Source organism: Carassius gibelio, chromosome A21 (assembly GCF_023724105.1).
Source record: "Carassius gibelio isolate Cgi1373 ecotype wild population from Czech Republic chromosome A21, carGib1.2-hapl.c, whole genome shotgun sequence".
NCBI classification, from domain to species: Eukaryota; Metazoa; Chordata; class Actinopteri; order Cypriniformes; family Cyprinidae; genus Carassius; species Carassius gibelio.
This window is the reverse complement of record NC_068391.1, coordinates 18,589,972-18,615,530: the sequence shown is the minus strand read 5'-3', so window position 1 is coordinate 18,615,530 and position 25,559 is coordinate 18,589,972. Positions and strand designations below refer to the sequence as shown.

At 36.8% G+C, this 25,559-nt stretch overlaps 1 protein-coding gene across 7 annotated transcripts; it reads left to right on the top strand.

The window, feature by feature from the left end:
• Nucleotides 1–834: 834 nt before the first annotated feature.
• Nucleotides 835–23,882, top strand: LOC127941927 (RNA-binding protein 27). Of its 7 annotated transcripts, none has more exons than XM_052537411.1 (21): nucleotides 835–1,079; nucleotides 2,666–2,784; nucleotides 2,947–3,065; nucleotides 3,498–3,577; nucleotides 4,055–4,251; nucleotides 5,993–6,304; nucleotides 7,314–7,535; nucleotides 9,209–9,376; nucleotides 9,960–10,115; nucleotides 10,220–10,361; nucleotides 11,819–11,972; nucleotides 13,707–13,910; nucleotides 14,209–14,349; nucleotides 15,553–15,678; nucleotides 15,803–15,877; nucleotides 16,476–16,643; nucleotides 16,767–16,871; nucleotides 20,926–21,123; nucleotides 21,335–21,418; nucleotides 21,507–21,647; nucleotides 21,857–23,882. In XM_052537411.1, the coding sequence occupies exons 1-21, from the start codon at nucleotides 1,021–1,023 to the stop codon at nucleotides 21,944–21,946; spliced, it is 3,060 nt and encodes a 1,019-aa protein (XP_052393371.1). In that variant the 5' UTR covers nucleotides 835–1,020; the 3' UTR covers nucleotides 21,947–23,882. The 7 variants fall into 7 exon arrangements, with proteins under 7 accessions (XP_052393371.1, XP_052393370.1, XP_052393373.1 ...); XM_052537410.1 differs by having other exon boundaries at nucleotides 837–1,079; nucleotides 5,990–6,304; XM_052537413.1 differs by having other exon boundaries at nucleotides 838–1,079; nucleotides 9,960–10,106.
• Nucleotides 23,883–25,559: the final 1,677 nt, after the last annotated feature.

Below are 25,559 nucleotides of genomic sequence, written 5' to 3'. Positions count from 1 at the left end.
CATTTGGTCCTCACCAGCATAGGTAAACCATAGTTTGCATTCACACACACACACACAGAGAGAGAGAGAGAGAGAGAGAGAGAGAGAGAGAGAGAGAGAGAGAGAGAGAGAGAGAGAGAGAGAGAGAGAGAGAGAAAGAGATAATTGATTTCTTTCCACATGATTTTCCACATGACTAAAATATGAGACACTATTGTTTGAGGACACATAATAGGACACATGCTTATTCAATAACTTTATTAAAACTTTAAAATATAAAAAAGTATTTATAACAATACCTGTTGTTTTTTTTCCCAAGGCTTTGTTATGCCAGTGTTTTCTGACTTATTTGCTATGCAAAGATTTTATTTCAGAAACAGTATATTAAACTATATCTTTTTATCATTTATCATTTAAGATCTGTATTTAACCTCAAAACAATCTAAAATTGAAAATAAGGGCTAAAGTCTGATTTTGGGGTGGCTGTGCTTTAAAATAAATAAATAAATATAATACATTTCCAAAGTAGCCTTCCCAATACTGGACATATGTGAATCCCTGATCACTTGCAGAAATCACAGCACAACTATCCTCAAAAAGCCACACGATTTGAGAAATGCATAGCATCTCTAAGCACCCCTTTGCAAGGAAATAATAATAATAATAATAATAATTTATCAAATTATTATTATAATTGTTGTTGTTGGAGCGGTTTTTGTTTTCTCGCTCTCTCTCAGAAATAGTCCAAACATTCAAAAGCATGCCATAAACCAATTCAAATGAAATAGTCTATCTCTGATGTGGGTGTCCATTCCATAGCGAAAAGTGGGGGCCTGGTAATTATGCAGTATGGCATGTTAAAGCAGCTATGTGATTGGCTGCCCTCGTTGCTTTGCGTTTTGACGTCACGGAGAACGAGAAACTCCAGCAGCTCGAGACGTGCTAGTGACTACAGAAGGCCCAGTGTGTTTCAGACGATGCTAGTAGGAGTTGCGCATAAACACCCAGCCTTTCATCAGTATTAATCACTTGCGCGTCAGGATGATTATTGATAATGTTGACGCTCTGAAATCCTGGCTGGCTAAACTTCTTGAACCCATGTAAGTTATGAACAGTGACATTTGAAAGAGTGAAGCTAACATGCTAACAGCTTAGCTGGGTTTCAAACCACTTAGTCGCTCTGCAAACAGATATCGGTTCCTTTGATTGTTTTTAAATGATATTTCAATTGTGTTTTATTCATATATAAGGTCATATTGTTCAGTAAACGAACACACCTCCCATTTAGAAGCTGTGAAGTAGTATGCTAAGCTAAGAGGGTCTGCTGGCAGAGTAGGGTGCTCATCAAAACAGCCTGATAGTTTTCATACTGGGCCAAAACAGGACCAGAGCACAAGTTATTTTAGTTTTAAAGCCTTGGGATATGTGGTCAGCAGGCAGACACCGTTTATTTTTGAAGTCAGTAGTGTATTTGGTGGTTGTTTCTCTAGCTGACAACTTGTCATGTGTTTGATTTCAGTGCATCCTAGTAGCAGACCTCCTAGAAAAGCTGCTAACAAACAACACTTACAGTGACATGCAAAAGTTTGGGAACCCTTGGTTCTTAGTACTGTTTTAGGTTACCTGGATGATCCATGACTGTCTTTCTGTTTTGTGATGGTTGTGCATGAGTCCCTTATTTGATCTGAACAGTTAAACTGAGCAGCGTTCTTCAGAAAAATCTTAAAGGTCCTGCAGATTCTTCAGTTAGCATATTTTGCATATTTGAACCCTTTCTAGCAGTGACTATGATTTTGAGATCCTTTTTTTTTTACACTGAGGACAATTGGGGCACTCAAACACAACTATTAAAAAGGTTCAAACATTCACTGATGCTCCAGAAGGAAACAAGATTCATTAAGAGCTTGGAATTTGAAGATCAAGGTAAATTGTGCTTAATTTGTTTTCCGGGAAACATACAAGTATCTTCTGTTGCTTACGAAGGGCAGAACTAAGAAAAAAATAATATATATATTTCAACAAAATAAGAAAAATGTGGAAACCCTCCTCTTAATGCATCTTGTTTCCTTCTGGAGCATCGTTGAATGTTTGAATCTTTTTTAATAGTTGTGTTTGAGTGCTGCAATTTTCCTCAGTGTGTAAAGATGTATCTCAAAATCATAAAGTCACTGCTTGAAAGGGTTCAAATATGCAAAGAAGCTGGAAAACGGAAGAATCTGCAGGACCTGAAGGATTTTTCTGAAGAACAGTTCTCAGTTTAACTTTTCAGAACAAACAAGAGACTCAGGCACAACCATCACAAAACAGAAAGACAGTCGAGGATCATCAGGTCACGGCACACAGTATTAAGAACCAAGGGTTCACAAAGCTTTGAATGGGGTTATTTTAATAATTTCAGCAATTTATTTTTGTCTTGTGGACTAAATGTAAGCATCTTTTATACAATATCTTACTCAGGACAGTACAAAATAAAAAATAACATGCATTTATCTCTCTTATTTTGTTAAAATAATTCACATCTTCACAGATTCTGCAAGGGGTGCACAAACATTTGAGCCCCACTGTATGTTTTGTATTGGTGTCCTCGAAGACATGCATGGATACACTTGACTTTTGGATTAGATAGGAAACTTCTTGTCTTTTGCATGTGTGGATTTACCTGAAATTAACCCGAGATCCATTACAGATGTGATGCTGACCCGTCTGCTCTGGCAAACTACGTCGTGGCTTTAGTAAAGAAGGAAAAACCAGAGAAAGAACTCCGAGCGTTGTGTGCGGATCAGCTGGATGTTTTCCTTCAGAAAGGTATTGGTAAAAAGTCCTCCCATAGCTGTTTATTCTCAGTTTAGAAAGTGTTGTGGATACCGTGCACATAAGTATGCAGTTACTAGTGAATTCAAGTGTCCTTTAGTCAAGTGTGAATGATATTAATACTGAATTGATTGATTTATTCTGTCTGTTTCACAGAGACTACAGGGTTCGTCGATAAACTCTTTGAATGCCTAACCACCAAAAATTATTTGGGAAACCCAGCTGCTAAAGAAGAGAGTAAAATCCCAGTCCAGAAGCTTGAGGAGAAGGACGAGGTAAATAGTCGCTCATATGAAATAACAGCGACAAAGATTTGTTAATGTTTATAATGTTGCAAAATGTAAACTGTATAATGACACAGCTCTCTATATAAAGTTGGATACATAATAAATGTATCCAATGTATATTCAGCATAGTCGTGAAAAGTGATATAAGCTATGTAGCAACTGCTTGATTGTTTATATCATTGAACAATGTCAACTGTGTCATCGCTCCGCTCTAATCTGCTAGATGCAGCTTATAGGCATGAAGATGTTCTGACTTTATTAACATCGTCATGATTTGCTTTAAGACAATGTGTATTGTTAAAAACACATACAAATAAAATTGACTTGGTTTGACGTGTTTAGTGGTGCAGTGTACTCCCCGTTAGTCATACATAAGTGAATAAATTGCATTGATAATAACACTGTGACATGTGTTTTCAGCCTAGTCATGTTGAAGATGATAAGGATAACAGAAGAAGAAGAAGCCCATTAAGGAATCGCTCAGACTTTAACGAACCAAGGTTGGTCTTCAGCAAGTGTTTTGTTTTTTTCTTCCTGCTGTCATTGTTGGATCTCGTCTTGTGTTCATCTAAAAGTTAAAATTTCATAATAGTTATTAAGTTAGAATCGTAGTTTATAAATAGTTATTTATTCCTGTGATCAAAGCTGAATTTACAGCATTATTACTCCAGTCTTCAGTGTTGAAAACTGTTGTGCTTCTTAATATTGTTCTAGAAACCATGATAGGGAGTTCAAATCATCTGTAACAATGTAGAACTCTTTACTGTCACCTTTCAGTTTAATCTGTTGTAACACATTCTTGAAAGTATACATTTCTTACTGAGAGAAAGAGATCTTTCTGAATAGCTCAAATAATTCCATGAGACTTTCATTATGTGTAAAAGCCCTTTCACAGCAGACACGAGGCAGTCAGAGCTGTGCAATCTATATCAAATTCACTCATTAGTAACACGCAGTGTCTGAACGTCTCAACTCAGGGCTAGAGATGACCGCAGGAGAGACGAGCGTAAGCGACGGGAACCCGAGCGTCATGGAAAGAGCGGAGAATCGTACCGAGACCGACATGAGCGACGAGGAGGAAGCTCACGAGGGAGAAGCTACAGTCCAAGCAGGAGTCGTAGCCGCAGCGGCAGCCGTGGAAAGAGCCGAGAACGAGAGCACAATCAGAGGAGAGGTGAGCACCGGCCCAAAACATCACTTTTACACACACTTAAGTTCATCTGTGTGCAACAGAGGAGTGTCTAGACATGTATTTAAATGTTAATCGTTCCTTAATATGACTCTCTTTTGTTTTGACCAGATCTATGATTTTATTCTTGAATACATCAAATTAATTTGAACATGGAAGGACTTAAATATACATCTTCTCTAATGAATATATATATATATATATATATATATATATATATATATATATATATATATATATATATATATATATATTTTTTTTTTTTTTAATTTGTCATAAAAAAAATGTCAGGCCGATGTACCTGTCCTGTTATCTTAAATAAATAATGAAAAGAATGCAATTTTTTTTTAAAAGAAATTAAGTATTTTTTTGGCATAATCTTTTGTTACTATTTATTAGGAAATAAAACTGCATATTAATATTTGAAGAAAATGTGAGGGATTTTTCAGGAGGAAATTGTCAGGGAGAGAACCCTTGAAGACCTTTTATAATATTAACTATTAATTGATAAAATTTGTTTTAGAAAATGCATTTTAACCCCTCTCTCTCTCTCTCCCTATATATATATATAAATATTACTGTAGAAATACATACACAGTATAGGTTAAAAGGCATACTTAATAGTCTTATGTATATTAAGACTATTACGTATGCAAGGTAAATATGAAAATGTTTGTAAGCAAAGTACAAATATTTGATGGTTATGCCACATTTTATTATTAAACTTATGTCTTCTTCAGAATAGTATAAAAGTGTTTCTAAACCGTTTGCAACAAACATAAATACTTGGAACTGGAAATAGAATTGGCTTTCTCTGCTGACTAATGGCTTCTCCTAAATTTGGAGAGTGACCAAGCAGTTGAAATAGCCTTCCGGTCGCTGTGCACACCTTCACAATTAGCACAGCAAAAGTCTATAGCAGGCGGATGGCTCAAACTGAAACTACTGCTGGACAGATCATCGCTTAAATGCAGTGAAGGAGCAATACAGATATCAAAAGCAGCTGCTTAGCTGACGGCTGTTATTCTAATTACAAATAAATGCACTAACAAAAGAAGAAAAATAGAAATAGATAATAAAATAAACATTCGTTTCTAGCAGCAAATAAAAATCGAAACAACAGAAATAGAAACAAAGTATTAAAGGGATACTCCACCCCAAAATGAAAGTTTTGTCTTTAATCTCTTACCCCATGTCCTTTCAAACCCATAAAAGCTTCATTCACCTTCGGAACACAGTTTAAGATATTTTGAATGAAAATCAGGAGGCTTGTGACTAGGGATGCATGATAAATATGGCCCGATATTTAATGTGCATCTTGTCAGTAATCACAGACAAGCTGAGCCAAACGTGCAAAATATGATCATGGTTTGGCGCAGCTTTGTACAAGCTTTGCACGTGAAGAAAACTAAAATAACAATTTTGTTTCAAAACTTTCAAAACGCATCGACATTTTGGAAAACATCTGCTGAACACAAGCAGCGTACGCTCTTCTGTGTCAGCCGCGCTGCACGGATGCGCTGTTTTCATCCAAAGCAAAGTGTAAATACACGTGGAAAACATATCATTTGTCGCAGCTGACTCAGAAGAGCGTATGCTGCTAGCATCTCCAAAATGTCGATACGTTGATGCAGAAATCTATTCAAACCACTGTCAAGATTTCTTTCTTTGCAAACAAGTGTTCAACCAACGTGTCTTCATTTTAAATGTGTTTTTATTTCAGCAGAGCACAGAACCAAGTTTGAGCCGGAGCGGAAGGACACGGAGCCTTACAACCCATCCTCTGGCCACATGGGTAACCCACACCACCAGCAGACCCATCCGCCCCATCCGCCCCCCCTGCTCCCTCTGCCCCCTCCTCAGCACCAGTTCCCCTCCTCAGGGAGCCCAGTGGTCCCCAACGCTGTAACCGTGGCAGCACCGGCTCACCTGCCCGACAGCACTACAGAGAGCTGGTCCACATACTTCACCAACCACACAGACGGCAAGAGCTTCAACAAGAGCAGCACGCTCAAACACCGCTGCAGAGACTACGACGGTAAGACCCATGTGGATCACTTCTCTACTCGGTGCTCTTATTGTTAACTCAAACTTTTCTAGATAGTTTTTGAGCTAAAAAGGAACTGAAACATGAAAATTAGAAATGTGCTAAGTACTAAAATTATTGAAACGAGAATACAATTTTTTTTTTTTTAAAGCTAAATAGGGGTTTCTTTTTTTCACAAGAATTTATCTTTATATAACATATTTAAATTATGCTAAACACAGTTTGTAATGCATTTTATGTTGTTTAACAGATTAAAAAATAAATAAATAAGTTACGTTTGGACACTTGTAAATTATCACATTGTGACAACCAGAAAGTGTACAAAAACATGTTTGCTTGGTTTGAAATAAAACTATAGATTCTATCGTTCTTTCTTAAATGCATGCAGCTTAGTTTGACGTTTTATTGTTTTAGTTCTTAAAGTCTTAATGCATTTTACATCCACTGGATGTCTTTAAAATCGAAGTCCAATGATGTATAAACAGATACACTGATGTGTCTTGATGTCCTCTAAGGACACACTTTACTCTTTTGGGTGTCTGTTTCTAAAGCATCGCTAATGACTATGGCGTAGCAGACTCGCAGCATGGCCTTATGGGAGTGGTGTTAAAGCAGCAGTGTTTATATTTACTACCCTGTCTTTCTGGAGCGAGGGTATTTTTCACACTGCTGGGAGAAGCAGGAGAGTCTCCACAGGGATTCCTGAAGGATGGATGTTAGCTCGATTGTCCCAGCTGTGATTCGGCACGTTGAAGGGGAAGAGACGTGACGATCCATACAGCACTGTTTACATGGAGCAAACTCCACTGAAGAACGAGCTCCGTGACCAGAAGTTCATCCACCTCGACGAGTAGACTAACCTCAAGGATGACTTGTATGCAGCGCCAATGTCAAAGTGCTTTGGAGAAGGAAAACAAATCTTTGCGTTGCTTTTAAACAGTCCAGAAAGACTGTTGTGATATTGTTGATTTTAATGTTTAGTGTTTCTTTTTGTTGGCAGTGAAAGGGTTTTGTATACGAGGCGATCTCTGTCCTTTTGACCACGGTAATGACCCTCTGATCGTGGATGACGTCACGCTTCCTACCATGATCCCGTTCCCCCCCCCACCAGCTCTGCCACGGATGCCCATGCCGCCAATGACAGAGCCTCCTCCTCGCCTGCCCATGCCGATGCGCCCTCCCCACGGACAGCCTCCGCCTCCGGGCATCTACCCCATGCCAGGTGAGGGTCATTCTGATTTCAGCATGCTACACTTGCCTTTTACTCAGTTAAGTTGAAGAAAAAAAAATGGATATAATTATAGCATTTTTATGCTTTATGCTTACTTTTTTAATTTATGATTATTAATCATATTACTATTAATTTATCTTTTTATATATATATATATATATATATATATATATATATATATATATATATATATATATATATATATATATATTAGGGATGCACGATATTGGATTTTGGCCGATATTCGATATGCCGATATTTTCAAAATAATTTTGGCCGATGCCGATACCGATATCGATATATATACAAATATATACTGATATATTTAAACTTTAATTTTACTGAAGAGAAATCCATGTATCTCTTCTGTACTGATTCTACCATAAATTTATTATTTTACAAATGTAGACAGACATTCACATCTGAAAAACAGGTCAATTATTTCACTTGGAGAATATCGGTTTGGCTCATCGGCAGAAATATTCATATCGGCCGATACCGATAATGGTCATTTTAAGCTTTTATCGGCCGATACCGATATTGTGCCGATATTATCGTGCATCCCTTATATATATATATATATATATATATATATATATATATATATATATATATATACATACACACACATTTTATTAAAAGTATACTATTAAAAGTATTATAATATTTTTAATAATAAATATAAATTTGACCTGAAATAAAACTCGCACAAGGTCAAAACTGCATTGTTGAGAGAGAGAGAGAGAGAGAGAGAGAGAGACAGATACAGATGTCTAGATGATCTAAAATACCATTAAATAAAAATGAGACATTTTCAAACATTAAAAACACTTTAAATCTATTTTTGTTTGTCACAGATTCTGATATATCTTACACTTGTACTCTTGTGATTAACAGTTTTGAATGATTTGAATGATGAAAGGAAATTCTGAGAAAGTTCTTGCAAACACATTTTGTTATAATTTATTTATTTATTTATTTATTTTCCCAAGGGAAGAACCTGCATGACGCTTTAGCCATATTTGATTAATAATGATTTATAATTTCTATTTAATTTGTTAAGGTTTATGAACTAACAAAAATCTTAATCATTTTTTTACAGTTTTAATTTGAATACCGATTTAATATATTTTTTTATTATTATTATTTTACCGTCTATCAATTGACATTAAAATCTTACAACTATATGCGTCGCAGTATTACAAATTTACACAAGTTCACACAGATAAGTCATTTCTGTGTGTAAGTCATATTTTATTGTTTCATTCAAAATAATGCACAACCATGGTTAATAAAAACAAACATAAAAAAAAACATTATAAACGCTTTTCTTTGTTTTTCTCACTCCACAACAAATTCTTTGAATTTAACAGTATTCAGAACAAAACAGAAATGAAAAAAATATAAGTATATAGTATTAAATAAACAAACTAAATGGCTTTCATTATAAGCAACATTTATTATAAATGTCAAGCCTAAACAAATTTATTTAAAGCTGCATGTGGGAAATGCAAAAATGAAATGAAATGTATATATTCTGGAGTACTCTGTAAATGAATTTGTTAATCTTGAGGACTTGATATAAGCAGCACTGAACTGTGGAAATGATTTCCCTGAAGTCAGCTGTAGAGAGTGTGCTTCAGTTTGCTCTTGTCTTGTTTTAGGGCCTCCTCTGATCCCAGCTACTGGGATAGACACTCAACCCCACTCCAGAACCAGCACCTCTTCCCCTCTGACCCTGCCTGGAGTGGGACCTCCTCCTCCTCTTCCTCCTCCTTCCTCATCCTCCTCCTCTTCTGCCTCTCTTCACCCTCAGTACACTCTCTCTGAATGTAAGCCTCTGCACTTTTCTCTTCTCCACTTCGAGCAGTGCTGCTTCTAGAGCTTACGGTGTTTTAAAGGGGTCATGTCGTGGAAAACATGCTCTTTTGGGCACATTTCATTTCTGATTTTGATGCACTCTAGTTACAGTTTTTCTTTTTTCCAGTTTTTTTCATTTTAATATATCAATGTCTCTGACATTTTAAGTGGACTTCCGGGAAGAAAGTAAGAAAGAAGTTGATTAAAAAAAAAAAAAAAAAATCAGCCACTTCTGTTTCTGTTGGTGGTGTTTCTGGACTTGTGTGTACTTGAATGCATTTGTATCAGGGATATTTTTTTCCTGAAGGCTGCAGTAACAGATTCTGACCAAGTAGATGTGCTGTTGCTGCATTTTACTCCCTGCAGTTTTTGAGTTTATTTGAAAAACTATTTAAAATAATAAAGAAAACTGAGACAGTGCTTGCATTCAGAATTGGTCTCTTTTTTTTTTTTTTTTTACCAAAGGGAAATAACCTACATGTTTTGGTAGCCATGTCTATTGTCATTCATTTTTATGCAGTGCATGTGGTTGAAGATGTCTGTCTCGTGTCTCAGACAGCTATGACCCTGACGCCTATAACCCAGAGTCTCCAGGACTGACCGGGCCGGGCAGAGCTCAGTACCGCCATTTCATTCCTCGCATCCAGACGCAGAGACCCAATCTCATCGGCCTCACTGCTGGTGACGGACAAAACTCCCGAGGTATCAGATGTGAGATGTTCCACACACATGACTCTCTTTCTTGTGTATTACATGTTTTAAACTCTTTCACAATGACAGCAAGTAACTGAGCTCTGGTTTATCTGTGTTTTTAGCGGCTAACATAGTAATCCAGACAGAGCCGTCCGTCACGAGTGTGTCGAGCGGAGAGATGAGGTACAGCTCTGAGCAGGAGAACAGGAAGAGATGTTTGCCATCTACAGACGGACCACAGGCCAAAAAACCCTGGATGGACAAGTGAGTGATGAGAGATCAGTGTCCTTAGACACAGACTGTAGTGTAATAAAAAAAAAGTATATTATTCCTCACAAATTTGGAATAATTACAGTTTAAATTTTTTGAAAGAATCTGTTGTGCTCACCAAGGCTGCATTAATTTGACTAAAAAATCAGTAACAACTAATATTGTGATATTACACCTTAAAATAACTATTTTCTGTTTTAATGTATTTAAAAAAAAAAATTATGATGGCAAAGCTACATTTTCAGCAACCTTTATTTTAGACTTTAGTATCTCAAGAACCTTCTGAAATAATTCTAATATACTGGTTTAGTGCTCAGTTGTTTAATATAACCAATTATTTTTTGTGCTCAAGTATTAAGTTCTCATTAATATTGTTTTATGATTTTTTATTTTTATATTTGATATTTGTGAAAACTTTGATCTAATCTCTGAATAGGGAGTTTGAAACAACAGCTTTTATTTGAAATCATATTATGATATATATGGAGGATCATGTTACACTGAAGACTGAAGTAATGACTGCTGAAAATTCAGTTTTGTCTTCACAGGAATATATTACATTTTAAAATATTTTAAAATATACATATCTTTAAAGTGTAAAAATATCATAATTTAACTTTTTAAAATCATATTAAATCACTGAGCAAAAGAGACCTCTTTTAAAATCATTAAAATTATAATAATAATAATCCTGTATTATTTTAAACGTTTGATCTGTAGTGTGTGTTAAATGTATTGTGTATGTGACCTGTGCTGGCAAAATGAGTCACAATGAGCAAATTTTATATTTCTATTCTCCATTAAAAGAATGATGTATGATTTGTTGGAATTGGTTAAAAAAATGACACCCGTTTGATGTCGATAGAGACAACAAAGTCCATTTTGAGAAAGATCCAGTTAAAGTTTACTGAAGGTTCCAAAGCAAAATCACAGTGCAGTGCTGCATCTTTTCCTCCACTTCTTTTCTTAATAATAATTTCTTTATTATCACAATATAGCTATTTTTTTTATTTATTTTAGCTTTATTATAAATAAGAACAGATGCAAAAAAAATACAGAACAAATATATGAGAAACAAACAAGTAATGCATTACCTTTTTCATTTTACATACAAACAAGTAGAGAAGTAGGAAAACGAATAATCAAATGTAAAAATCCCTTTAGTGTGTTCATTCAAATATGCAAGTGGTTCCCTCTTTCTTTTATTGGGAATAATAACTAATTTTTTTGGGAATCTCAAAATTGACAAAAATCAGCAGTTTTTTTTTTTTTTTTTTTTTTTTGCTTGTATCTCAAAATTAGCTTGTGCGCACTCCAACTGATTTTGCCAGCACAGGTCACATATTTATATAGAATATATAATGAAATCCTGGAGTGTGAAGGAAACTATAATGATACAAGAGGAGGATATCCAGTTTTTGTTTTGTAATGGGGTATTTTCTGTTTTGCAGACAAAATTTCAATAACCAGCATAAACCCACCTTCCCGAAAAAGAACCATTACGTCAACACCAAACTAGAGGTGCGCAAAATCCCCCGGGAGCTCAACAACATCACCAAACTCAATGAGCACTTCAGCAAGTTTGGAACAATAGTCAACATCCAGGTAAACATCCTACATGGATTAGATGATCAACTCAACACATGCGCTCATAGAGCTGGGGATCGTTAACAATGTCCAATACAGATACCTTGACTTTGATACCGGTTCCTGAACGAGACTTTCCCAATATCAATTTTATGTAATACGTTTTGACAAGATTACATTTCACATTACCTCAAAGAAAAAACTTTGGATTTTTTTTCAGCTTGTTGTCATTTTTACAGTCTCGTTTATGCTAGGTTTCCAAAAGTGTCATTGTAAAACACATACCGTATTTTCCAGACTATAAGTCGTACTTTTTTTCATAGTTTGGCTGGTCCTGCGACTTACAGTCAGGTGCGACTTATTTATCAAAATTAATTTGACATGAACCGAGAGAAATGAACCAAGAGAAAACATTACCGTCCACAGCCACAAGAGGGCGCTGTATGCTGCTCAGTGTAAGATATAGGTGCACTGAGCACAGTGAGCAGCATAGAGCGCCCTCTCGCGGCTGTAGACGGTAATGTTTTCTCTTGGTTCTAAATAAATGCGACTTAGGGTGCTTTCACACTTGGTTCACTTGCCTGGGCCGAACCCGAGTTCGGTTGCTCCCCCTCCCCCTGCCCCCGCTGGACAGTGTTCATATTATAATATTTGAGTCCGAACTGCGGATCGCTTGCGTCATCAAGCCAGCAACTGTTTACCCCGTTGCTTGGTAACGACAGCGGCAAATGCCTAACATTAGTCTCTGCACTTTTATGTATTACATTTTTGAACTGTTCGTTTTGTTTACATGCGTCTGTCTTACGAATGTACTGATAAAGCTCTAAAGAACGTTGACGGCGAACATAAATGAGATGTACAGCTCTCTGCTTGCAGCGCATAAGTCACGCTCATCAGGAAAGTGAGGGAAACATAAACACAAACAGACGTTTGCATCAAATAATTTGTCATTAAAAGCAGTTCACTTCCGCGATTTGGTATGATTGCGTTCACATAAGCAGCGAACCGTACCAGAGTTCACATGAAGCGTACCCCAGACCACCGTTTTTAAGCGGACTCTGGTACGGTTCGCGAGTGCGCATCCGGAAGACAGCGTTCACATCATCCAAACGAACTGAACTCTGACGTCAATCGAACCCGGGTGCGCACCAAAAGTGCTAGTGTGAAAGCACCCTTATAGTCCAGTGTAACTTATGTTTTTTTTCTTCATCATGACGTATTTTTGGACTGATGCGACTTATAGTCCGAAAAATATGGTAGCTAAGACAGAATCGTAATTTCTTTTCTCTTCTGAGATCGCTGTTCTGACTCAGACGAAGCTCATTCGCTGCTCATATGTCAATCATATTTCACGTTCATAACCCGCCCTGTCTATGATGACCAACATCCATGACACTTCCATGGCCAGTTCTGTACGTAAGAACATTTCTATAGATAAAACATGAAGCTAATAAACACACGATTACAACACTATATGATTTGTATGTGATGTTCATAACAATACAGGGTGTTTACATGAGATATGCTAAGCAGTAGCGATTAGCCTGCTATAAAAGGCTATATATAGCAATATCAGGTGATTAACCTCTTAGGTATCAAGGCAGTTCAGTCAGTGGCTAAAAAGTATACCCCACTGTACTTTCTCAACAAGATTGCTTTTGACATTGTGGTCATTTTGTACTTTTGTTGCACAGATCACTTAATGTAGTTGTCGTAATGGTTAAACTGCGTCCTGTATTGTGATTTCCTCAGGTGGTGTTTGGGGGCGACCCTGAGGCAGCATTGATCCAGTATACAGCTAATGATGAGGCTCGGAGGGCCATCTCCAGCACCGAAGCCGTTCTGAATAACCGCTTCATCAGAGTGTACTGGCACCGAGAGACCACATCGAACACACAGGAACAGGGACCCAGTCAGAGCACGAACCCTGGACACCAACATCCCACAACACACAAGGTCTGGCAGAAGTGTCTGATGATGTTGAAACCTACTGATGGACTGTCTTTCATTAAATAGGAGTTATATTCCTATGCGGTTTCATTGTGGTTGCGTTCTAATATTTGGGGAACTGACTCTTACTGGCCAGTCCTGTTTTTGAAATTTCTGAGGTCCCACTGAAACAGCTGTGTCAGTTTTTAGAGATTGTTCACCCATAAATGATTAATTGATATTCAGAAAGTTACTGTTGATCCATGCATGAGACTTGGTTTCCCGTTTGTCTACATTGTTTGACTGAATGTAGTTTTGTTTGCAGGTCATTAACAAGCAGCATGCTGCAGGATCTTATGTGCTGAATAAAACCTTCCCTAAACAGCAGACTGCCACGGGAGCGGCAGGCACAACGGGCGCCACGGGCGGCACTGAACCTACCAGCCCAAGCCAGGAGCCTTCAGTGGTAAAGACAGCACATGAATGTTTGCACACATCTGAACTGAAAACTTCTAAGCCCTTTTCACACTGCACGTCAGACCCGGAAAATTGCAGAGTCACCTTCTGTGTGAAAGCAAACACGTCCCGGATTGATTCCGGCATTGATCCCAGGTCGGGGACCTAGTAACATTGCCGGGTTCAGTTCCGGTCAACGTTTGCGATGAAAAAAGATATGCAAACTGTAATGAAGCAGAGATCAGTTTGTTCCTCACTTTCATCGATGACGCCGAGATCGTTTGCTTGCTTCAGTGAAAGTTTAACGTGCCTAGCGTTTTCGACTCGTACATAACGCGTCATGCCCTGATGTCACGTGTACGTTACGGGGTCTTTATGGGTTGTGTGTGAAAGCACGCACATATTCCGGGTAATCACTGGCAGTGTGGAAGTGCAAAATCTAGCGACCCGGGCACAATTGCCGGAACACTTTACCCGTGTATCTGCCGGAATGGAAGTGTGAAAGGGGCTCTACTGATCCAGTCTTAAACGTTGTGATCATAAAGTGCATTTTAATTTCTTCCCCAGGGTCCACTTATAGTTTTATGTGTATATACACTACCAGGTGAAAGTTTGGAAAAATACTATTATTAATAATATTATTAGTTTCTCATATTCGCTAAGGCCATGTTTATTAGATAATAAAAAACTTAATATTGTGAAATTGTATTGGAATTTAAAATAACTTTTTTTCTATTTGAATGTTTTAATCAGACCTTACCACAGATGTCACATGATCATTTAGAAATCATCTTAATATGCTGATTTGCTGCTCTAGTATTATCAGTTATTAATGGTGCTCAGTTATTACAGAGGAACTATTCTTATCAATGTTAAAGAGGGTTTGCTGTTAAATATCTATGTGGAAACCCTGATGCATGTTTATTTATTTATTTTTTTTCAGGATTATTTTATGTTCAAAAAGAGTTACAAAGAACCACATATGAAATTGAAATCTTATATAATCACAAAAATATTAAGCAGCAAAACCATTTGTCAACATAACAAGAAATGTTTTTTTGATCAGCAAATCTGCATATTATAATGTGTGTGTATATATATATATATATATGTGTGTGTGTGTGTGTGTATATGTGTGTATGTATTTATGTATTTTTATATATGTGTAATATGTTATTAATCAACACTTGCTTTAAATTCTCTGTTAAACTAGGGTTTGACTCCACCTTCAAGTTTACAGAATGGTCCATTCTTGCGCACAATGTTGAAAACCGCATCCAAATCATTGGGAAAAACGGGCAAAGCACTGGAAGCTCAGGAGGTTTTGAAAAAGAAGCATGTGAGTATTTCCTTTCTCCTTCTCGCCTCTGTAAGCCGATAGCGGCACTTCCACCTGCTAGGATTGCACAGTCTGGAATGTGCTTATGAGTGAGCTAATGTGACCTCTGACCTCTGGCCTTTAGGAGGCATTGAAGCTGCAGCAAGACATGAGGAAGAAGAAACAAGAAATGCTTGAAAAACAGATTGAATGTCAGAAGGTATGAAGAATAATAATAACTATTTGTTTTGGGTTTTTTTTCATGTGTGCACTGTTGGTTACAATTTTAACTTCCTTTTTATTGATACTTCCTTTTTTATTTTATTAAAAAAAAAAAATGAATAAAGAAATTTATCTGTTAAGTATAACTCTGGTTACAATTTATTTTAAGGTGTCCTTGTTGCAGTGTAATTATACTGAGTAATGTTAATTAACTACATGTAATTTATAGTTTGTCTTAGAATTACATGCATGCAGTTATGCATAATTAATTGTTATTATAATAGTAAGTACATCTAACGTGTATCAAGGACACCTTAAAATAAAGTGTAACCAAATCTCTTTATTTTTACAGATTTATTTAATATGATATGAAATAGATATTATTTTTATTGCAGCATTTGTTATTTAATATCATTAATTGAATAAGTGTGATATTGGATTTATACCAGGTGTTGGACACCCAGCTCTGTACTTGTCTTGGTTCAGTTTTAGTTGAATGAATGTAATGAACAAGAAGTGTATAACAGAACTTGTCTAGAGGTTTCGTATATCACATGCAGTTTAATGTAACATTAAACCTGAAATGTGTTCTGCAGGTGCTGATAAACCGCCTGGAAAAGAACAGAGGGATGAAGCCAGAGGAGAGAGCTAACATCATGAAGACTCTCAAAGAACTGACAGAAAAGATCTCTCAGCTGAAGAATGAGATCAGCCCCAGCTCAAAAGCTGCTGCCAACACGACTCAATCAAAGTCAAAAACAGATGTAAGACAATTCTTATATACCAGGTGTTACTGCTGAGAGGAGCTGGAACAGATCATAGTCTATGTCAGTTAAATATATATAAGATTTTTCTGCATTTAAGTATAACTATTATTTCATCTGTAGGCACAGAAAGAGTTGCTTGACGCGGAGTTGGACTTCCATAAGAAGCTGACGTCAGGAGAAGACACCACAGACCTGAAGAGGAGGTTGGGTCAGTTGCAGGTGGAGGTAAGTGGCCACGTTCTGTCCCTGTGACATGACATATGGGTTTTTCAGTGGCTGATGCTGATTTCTAGTGAGTGGGTTAATTAAAATTAAGTTTTTCAATTCAAATAAATAAATTATATTTTGCACGTAGAAAATTAAACCTGTCATAGTTTCCATAAGCACTCCTTTTTTTCTTCTTACAAAATACTCAGGGCTCTAGAGTGCGACTTTATTTCTCAATGGCGCAACAAAAAAAAAAAAAAATAGGGGTTGCACTTTTCGAGGGGAAAAAAATGTCTCTGCGACTCTGAAAGTCTCCCTGTGGTTCAACACTAGAGCCCTGCATTTCAGCCCCCCGATGGGCTCTGACTTTTTTACGCCCCTCGAGCTGGGCTTCGGGCCAATATTCACGTCATAGTTCAGATGCAGGCTGGTCCTCCCTCTTGTTTTAGACTTATCCTTACTTTTATACTTTAGACATCCATCAACTAGTGATGAAAATTGTTGCGCTGGTGGAAACAAGACTGTCAAGCGACTCGACATTGTTTATTGATGTTGATATTGACATGTTTTTTGTCCCTCTAGCAGCAGTAAGGTGCGTGCCATCTGCGCATTTGGGGTGCATTTCCCAAGAGCATCATTAGCCAACTATGATCGCAAGTTCCGTCATTACCCACATAGTTCAACGATTCTGTGTTTCCCGAAACCATAGTTCAAACGAACATTCGCAAAACCGAGTCGCAAACTTACATGGTAGGAACTACACCTCTCATCGTATGGGTAGAAGCATAGTTTCTTAGCAAGGGATATGGGCCTAAATAAATATGGTTTGGCCACAGTAAGCAAGTTAACGTAGTGCAATCTATATATTACCTTTTATCTTAATATAAATACATTTTAATCTGTGTAAGTTTGCGCGTCCTCTAAAAGCGCTGTTTTTGAAGAGTGTGCATGTGCATAAATACCTAAGGGAAATCTGGAGAATGACATAAGAGGTAACTGGTAGTGAATCAAAAACCAATAAAGCAAAATGACAGTTAAAAAAAATAATAAAAAAAAATCAAGTAATCAGGTGCCATGTTCAATACAGCAGCATTTTAGAGATGTGGTTAATCAGCGAGTTATGTCGTTGTATGGGAAATGCACCCCCGAACAGTTCTGTGTTAAAATACATGCAATAGGTTTAAGCTTGCTGCAAAGCACTGGTAAAATAATTACCATAAATGTGACGTGGAAACAGTAAGGAGATATTTGAATTATTTATTAATAAACTAGTGTTGTCTGAGTCTCTGTCACAAGGATGAAGTTGCCGATCCTGACTCGCCATCTTCTCATTAGACGCGCCTTTAGAGAGAAGTGCATATTTACGAATTATGATTAAGATTATGATTATGAAATCGATTTGTTTTATTTCATGAAGTAGTCATTTACAGCTTTCTATAGATATATTTATCATGTCTGTGAGGCATCACTGAGTTTCGGTTCATTTTTGTACTCCTGTTAAAGACGACATGGCAGAAAGCACATCATGTTTGTTATTTTATAGAAGCACAACGATTTGTTGATATTGTAATAACCGTGATGTAAGTAGACATTGATTGTCCAAACGCCCTCACCAGCCATGATTTAAAATGCTGTGTAAACATACTGTAAACATTGTCAATTTATTTCGCAAGTATGTTGAACAGCGATAAATGTACAATCGCTGAAGTGCAGGCATTGTAGCAATGTATCACTGCCAGTTGTCATTGGAAATTCTTAGTCTTTCCGTTCTTTCAATCGCTTTATGTATTAAGTCGACATTCCATGTCCATTATTGACACAACAAAAACACAGCTCCGATCACAGCATCCTCCATCCTCCTGTTGTTAACGTTGTTATTTTTTGTTAACATTGTTGAACTCCGCGCACATATGAGATCCCTGTCAACCGGCTTATGTCACTTCCTAGTACACAATGTCGGTGCGAATGCAACCCTTTAAATGGTACTGGGAAAATCGTCCTTATCATGGTATATGTACGAAATTGAAATTTAGTTTAAAAAAACAACTCTTTGTAGTAAATGCTGCTCCATGTGAAAGCACGCAGGTGATGGAGATTTACAGCTGATTACAGAACTGGCTTTACTGACAAAATCTGCATAAATATGCACATTAAATATTGCATGCGATTTTATTGTGCAGCCCTAACAGCAATCCAGTTAACATAAGGCTGGTATTGTAACAGAAATACAGGGTATTTCATATCAAATTTGATTATATTATTAATATAATTTATTATTAAATTAAAAGGAGAACAGAATTGATTGTTTATAGTTTTTTTTTTTTTTTTGTTCTATAGTAGGTTTTGTGCATTTAATTTATAGAACAATGGAAACCATATATATTTTTACCTTGGTAGTGATGTACCATGCATGGTTTTACCTGTGGCTCTCATGATCTACAAATGTATGATACTATATAGAAGCAGTGGTTTATTTTAATAAGAGTCCTAACTCAGTCATATTTACATTTGCTACAATATCCCTGCTCAAGCTGCTGCTACTGTCAACTCAAGCCTCTTTCAAATGCGCCATTCCAAGAGACAAAACATTTAATATTAACAATTACTGTTATTAATAATTATATAATAATTATTTTGCTGCTCCCAAATCAGTTTCTGGTGCAACCGTCAGAGGAGCCTGGCTCTCAGATATTAGTCTGGAATGCTGTAGTTGCTAAGATGTCGTACTGTTGTTTGTTTTTTCTTTTCCCCTAAACAAAAGACACTTGTACACACCCACAACCAGCATAATCCATTACACCCAAACACAGTCTCACTCCTAAAACAAGAGTGACAACAGAACTGACTCTGGGCTTAAATTAGCTGGTGTGAAATATGCATGTCATTACACTTCATCTCCTGCACATTTAACTCTGAGCACTTCCCAAACCCCAAGGACCGTCCCTAAACAACACACATCCCTCTCCACACGCTGATGCTTCTCGTTCCATTAAAGTTTGATCGCCTCCCATGTAAGAAATGAGAGAAAGATCGAGGGAAGACAATTAATGGAAGAGAGGGAACAGAAGAAACTCCACTAGCTGAAAGTCTGTTCAGTCGGGGCATGAAAGAAAAATGACCAGCATTTGGTGTGGCTTTTGTCACTCTGTGGCTTATCATTTTTTTATTTGCAGTCAGGGTGAAGGTTAGGCAAGTTTCAAAGTCTAGTACTTTTTGAAAGTTTAGAAGCTCTCACTACACCATTCCCATACTTTCATTGTTTTTCATTGTCCATATAGTTTTGATGGCTTTCTTGTGCTTTTAAAATGTTAAACAATAGTAATAAAATAAAATGAGTAGGTGTTTATAAACTTCTTGAATGGTATTATATAAAAAAAGAATAAAAAATATGCTTGGATTAAGGGTTCCTGTGGGTCTTAAAAAGTTTCAATTCATGGTTCCACAAATTAAGGCATAAAAAGTTAAGTCAAAGCAGAAAGAGTTAAATTCATAAAAGCGAGGCACAAAATGTTTAATTCACTGCAAAACATATCTGTTTTTCAATACAAATATATGAGCATCCTTAGATGAAAAATTAGGAAATAAAGTCTTGTTTTCTGAGAAACTGAACAAAACAAGAACAAATCTATCAATGTGGTACGAAAACTTATTTTTTTTCTGTGAATTAAGTCCATTGGCAAATATCTGTGCTAGTTGCTATAGTAAACTTGCTCCATTGTGATAAATTTCTCATAAAGCAATTTATGTAATTTTTATTAATTTTCATGCATATTGACATTTGCACTGGAAAACAAGACAAAACTACTGAAGAACAGGATTTTTCTTTACAGTGTGATCAGAAGAAACAGTAAATGTACTTTTTTTTTTATTTTCTTGGTTTAAAAAGGTGTTTAAAAAGTCTTACATTTACCTTCATAAAACCTGTTGAAACTCTGATAGATCTATGCATAGTTATATTTTACCATTTTTATATTTTATTTTAATTAATTTAATTTTATTACCATTATTTATTATATTAGATTTGTATTGTAAGTTTAAAATATCCACCTGTCTCTGTATTAAAATCACGTAGGCAACACTGCTGGGACTGATCCCGGCTGGGCGGGGCAAACCACCAGCAGCACAAAGTCGAGGCAGAGGGAGGGGCCGAGGGCGGAGCCTACGAGGGCGTGGAGGAGGTAATCACATGGTAGTAGACCACCGGCCTCGAGCCCTCACTATTATTGGCGTCACACAGGAAGAGAAGGAGGAGCTCATCCCTCATTTTGTGGTAAGACTTGAGTTTATGTACACACACACACACACACACACACACACACACACAGTATATACTTCATTTGTATATATTTGTCTATTTATATATATATATATATATATATATATATATATATATATATATATATATATATATATATATATATATATATATATATATATATATATATCACCAAATTTATGATCAACCCATATGACTTCAATAGAAATTTGGGGAGATCGAGGAGCTTCGTGACCATGATGCTACCAGTGTTGTGATGACCTTCAAAAGCCGTAGTGAAGCAGAAAATGTACTGTGGCTTTTTTTCATTTTGAATTAAATTTAGAATGTATGGTATTAGTTACATTTATCACCACTAAATCATCATTTTTTTTCAGGCTGCAAACCAAGGGGCGAAGTTCAAAGGTCGAATTCTACAGATCTCGTGGTACAAACCTAAAACTCCATCCATGTCCACTGAACCAGAAGAGGAGGAGTCAAAGGAAGAGGTCATCGACACAGGAATGCATGTAATGACGGTAATTACACAGCCAGATTACACATCATGATATAATATTTCTAAATGTATGATTAGCAGTGTTTGCCAAATCAAACATGGATGGGCATGTATTTATGGTGTAAGTAAAATGTTACTACTTTTTACTTTATACCAGTTTTTTTTTTTCATATGTTTTTTGTTGATGTTTTAATGTTAAATATTTAAAATAATCTTTGCTGACACTTCTAGGATCCAGTCAGCCCTTTTCTGCTTCCAGAGGAAGAGGAAGAAGATGATGATGAAGAAGATGAATACGAGAGCCGCTCATGGAGGCGATGAGGAAGGGCAATCGGCACCGCTTTTTGTTCACGGACTCTCATTTTTAGTTTTTGTTTGTGAATTCTAATTTAAGTCTATTTGATTGAATAAGACAGAGTCTTTTTTTAAGATAGTTTCAGTATTTTGAGAGGTGGAAAAAATGAAAAGTCTAACGGCATTCTCCGTACACGAGAATGAGACGTCTGTGGGGACTTGCAGTGTTTCTGTCACTCGGAAATCTCTGCATTATATATCAAATTCTCACTTTTGCTGAGATTGATTGCAAAATGTTTCAACTTGGAAACATTTTGATTCACTGTGCATGAGTAGATATCAGTAACTCACAACATTTGTGACTACTGTGTTTTTTTTTTGTTTTTAATACATAAATGGTTTTGCTCATTTTTCCATTTCAAAGTATGATTTAACATGAAACTTCATCTGCACTTTGTGCCACTTTGGCCTGTGGTAGACATTCTCCCAATGGACGCACTCATTAGGCATCATTCCCATTAAAGGCATCCCTTTCCATTGTGAAGAAACAATGTGTCCTAATGATGTCAAACCCTTTCAAAACACTTTTGTATCTGCTTTCTAAAGTTGGGCAATATATATATCCCCAGATGGATTATTTTTCCTCCTTCTCAAGATTAAAGTGCCACTTCCTGTAAATATAGACTCTATAGAAGCTCTATGTGGCATACCTCATTTTGGTCAGTGTGTCTGACTGTTCATATTTGTTTCTTACATGTAGGTGATTTTCCAAAATGACAAAAAGCATTGGATGAGGGTCATAGAAAATTATAATTGTTAATTGAGGTAAAATATGAGCAGAGGTGTTGTGAATGTATTCATAATTGATTTACACTTCATTTACGCCTTATACCGTCAGTGTGCAGCTGATGTTTTGTGAGATTTTTATTTTTTGTGTGTGTGTGTATATTTTGTAAATGGTTGCAGTAGTAATGACTGTTCTCTTCATTATTTTAGCAATTAGAATGAATGAATCGCTGAACGAATCACATTCATGAATCTTAGAGGCTTATTTAAGTGGCCGTACGACTTAAACTAAACATCAGGGTTTTTTTTCTCCTCTTTGAAACGTGATCTTATATAATTACACCATACTTTTTTTTTTTTTCATGTTTGACGCTCCACTCGTTTCAAAAGCCTGCTCCACCAGAAATGGGTCAAAAAAAAAAAGTACAATTTCTGTAACCTTACATATTATCCAATAGCATGCTGCCATCTGTATGCGTGTTCATTTGGGGGGAAAAAAAGAAAATATATGTACGAATGTATATTTTTTTAATAATCATATTTACATACTTTGCTAAAACAATTAAGATATAAGTTTATAGTTCCTTTTAATGAAGGACCAGTGTAAAATGTTGAATCTTTATTATATATACTGTTGATGTGACATTTAATAGCACGTTACTATGCCGTTTGAATCCAAACGTTCAATGAAATACCTGTTAGCCCCATTCTTTCTGATCAATTGTAAACCTTTTTTTCTCAACCTCCACAATGGCTTCGTTTCTCAGTAACTCATATAAGGTCTGGTAGGTCCTGATGTTGATTTTGTACATGAGTCTAGTAGAAGGACTCAGGACTGTGTGAATTTAGAGAGTGCACTTTGATCATTTGTACAACAGTTTTACTACACATTAGTATAAAGTCATACATCTAGCATAAATAGATTTTGATTACTGTTTGTAAATTGAAAAATCTATGGATGTTTTTTCAGTTCTTTGTTTGTAAAATGGATTTCTAACAGCTGCATGTTTGCTAATCAATAAAGATATTGGAATGGGGGTAAGCAAGAGGAATATATATAAAAAAGAGATCCATTTGGCCTAAAATAAAACCATTTGCAATACACCTACAAGAAAAGAAAAAGAGAAGAAAATGAGAAATATTCCATGATCCATTCCAAGAATTATTACCCTCTGAAGCAGTTGTCCTGTTTTTGTGTGAGCGTGTTCGTTTATGCTACTTTTTTTTATTATTATTATTGATTTTATTAAACTAAATGTTGGACCTCTAATAATATATTTTATTAGTTTTTAAAGTAATTCTAAATGATTAACTTAGTTTGCATATAGGTGAGACTAGGGCTACTTGTCAGTTTTATACATAGATGCATAGATTGAAGCACACATATGTTCAGTACATTCACATGAATACATTTAGCAGACACTTTTATCCAAAGGGACTTAAAAAAGCGGAGCAAAGCATTCATGCTGTAGTAATGTTGTACACAATACCAGATTAATGAGAAAATTAGATTAGGGAACCAGCTGGAGAAGTAGTATAGAAGTGTATGTGTGTGTGTCCATGCACGCATCCCAGACAGCAAGCAGTGTCGGCCCAGATCTGGCCCACATGTGGCCTGCATGGATTTCACGCAGGCCAGATGTGGGCCGGGTCTGGCCCAACACTATATTGATGTCTGGGATTGGCTTAAGAGTGTGGAGGTGCATTTCCTAAAGGCACAGATAGCTAACTTTGATTGCAGTTTCCATTATTAGTAATGACTTGCAACAATAGTGGCTTTTGGGAAATGTGCTTTGGGGTGGTTAAAAGCTTGCAGAAGAGGTGTGCATGCAGCTGCTGAAAGATGGTGTTATTGAAAGATGTGGTGGTTGCAGCAGTTCACGTGGAGTTCTACCAGAGAGGAACAGAAAGGGTGGAAATTATGGAGAGTGACATTTTGCCTTATTGTGCGGAAACGAGATGTTGCTTATTCTGTATAGACCTGAGCTGGCAGGAGGGAGCATACATTTCTAGTAGTGAGTTGAAGTAGAGAGGACCTATTTCATACTGGCCACACGAGGCTGGGCATTGTAATGCACCAGAGGGAACCCAGGGCCCACTGCACTAGATTAAGGTCTGACAATGTCTCTGAGGATTTCATCCCGGTACCTAATGTTAGTAAAGGTACCGCTGGCTTTGGAGGTATGACCCACTGCCAAAACAGTTATGCTGGTTGTTGTTGCAGGTAGCATAACATTCCCCACTGCATATCCATACTACATTAGGTTTATCATATGCTGAATTATGATCTCACTTAGAGAGACCAATCTACTTCGAGTGTAAAACAAATGAGCCAATACACATTGACATGAGATGATTGCATCCAGTTGCTGCAGATCGCAGCGTGAGTATAATTAGGCAGCAGCTGCAATGCATTCTCAGCTTTTGCTTCTTTGCCAAGCGGTCAAACAGTTCCGCTCCTGATTTTACTGCTTGAAAAATACAGACGAGTTCAACACGCCCCTTGGAGCTCTGGTGGTGGCGGTTCCTGTGTCGAGTGGGATGCACAGATCAGGCTGCATTATTCCTTGTTTCTGTTGCAAGCAGCTATCTCAACTGTGCACTTCAGCATATTTGAAAGAGCAATTTCTAAAAGAGCATTCACGGGTGGATATCTTTTTAAAGACGTATCTTTTTGGGGTATCTTTGGCTCTCCCCCCAATGATCGGATGTCGATCAATGCATTGGAGGGTGAGCCAGACTTTTATGGGTGGCCAGCAGCTCCGGATTAGGATGGCTATGCTTGCCCGGAACGGTGAGAGGAAGCCTCCACCATGTCCCAAACCTTCGAGGCTGGATGATTGGTTTTTGGAGT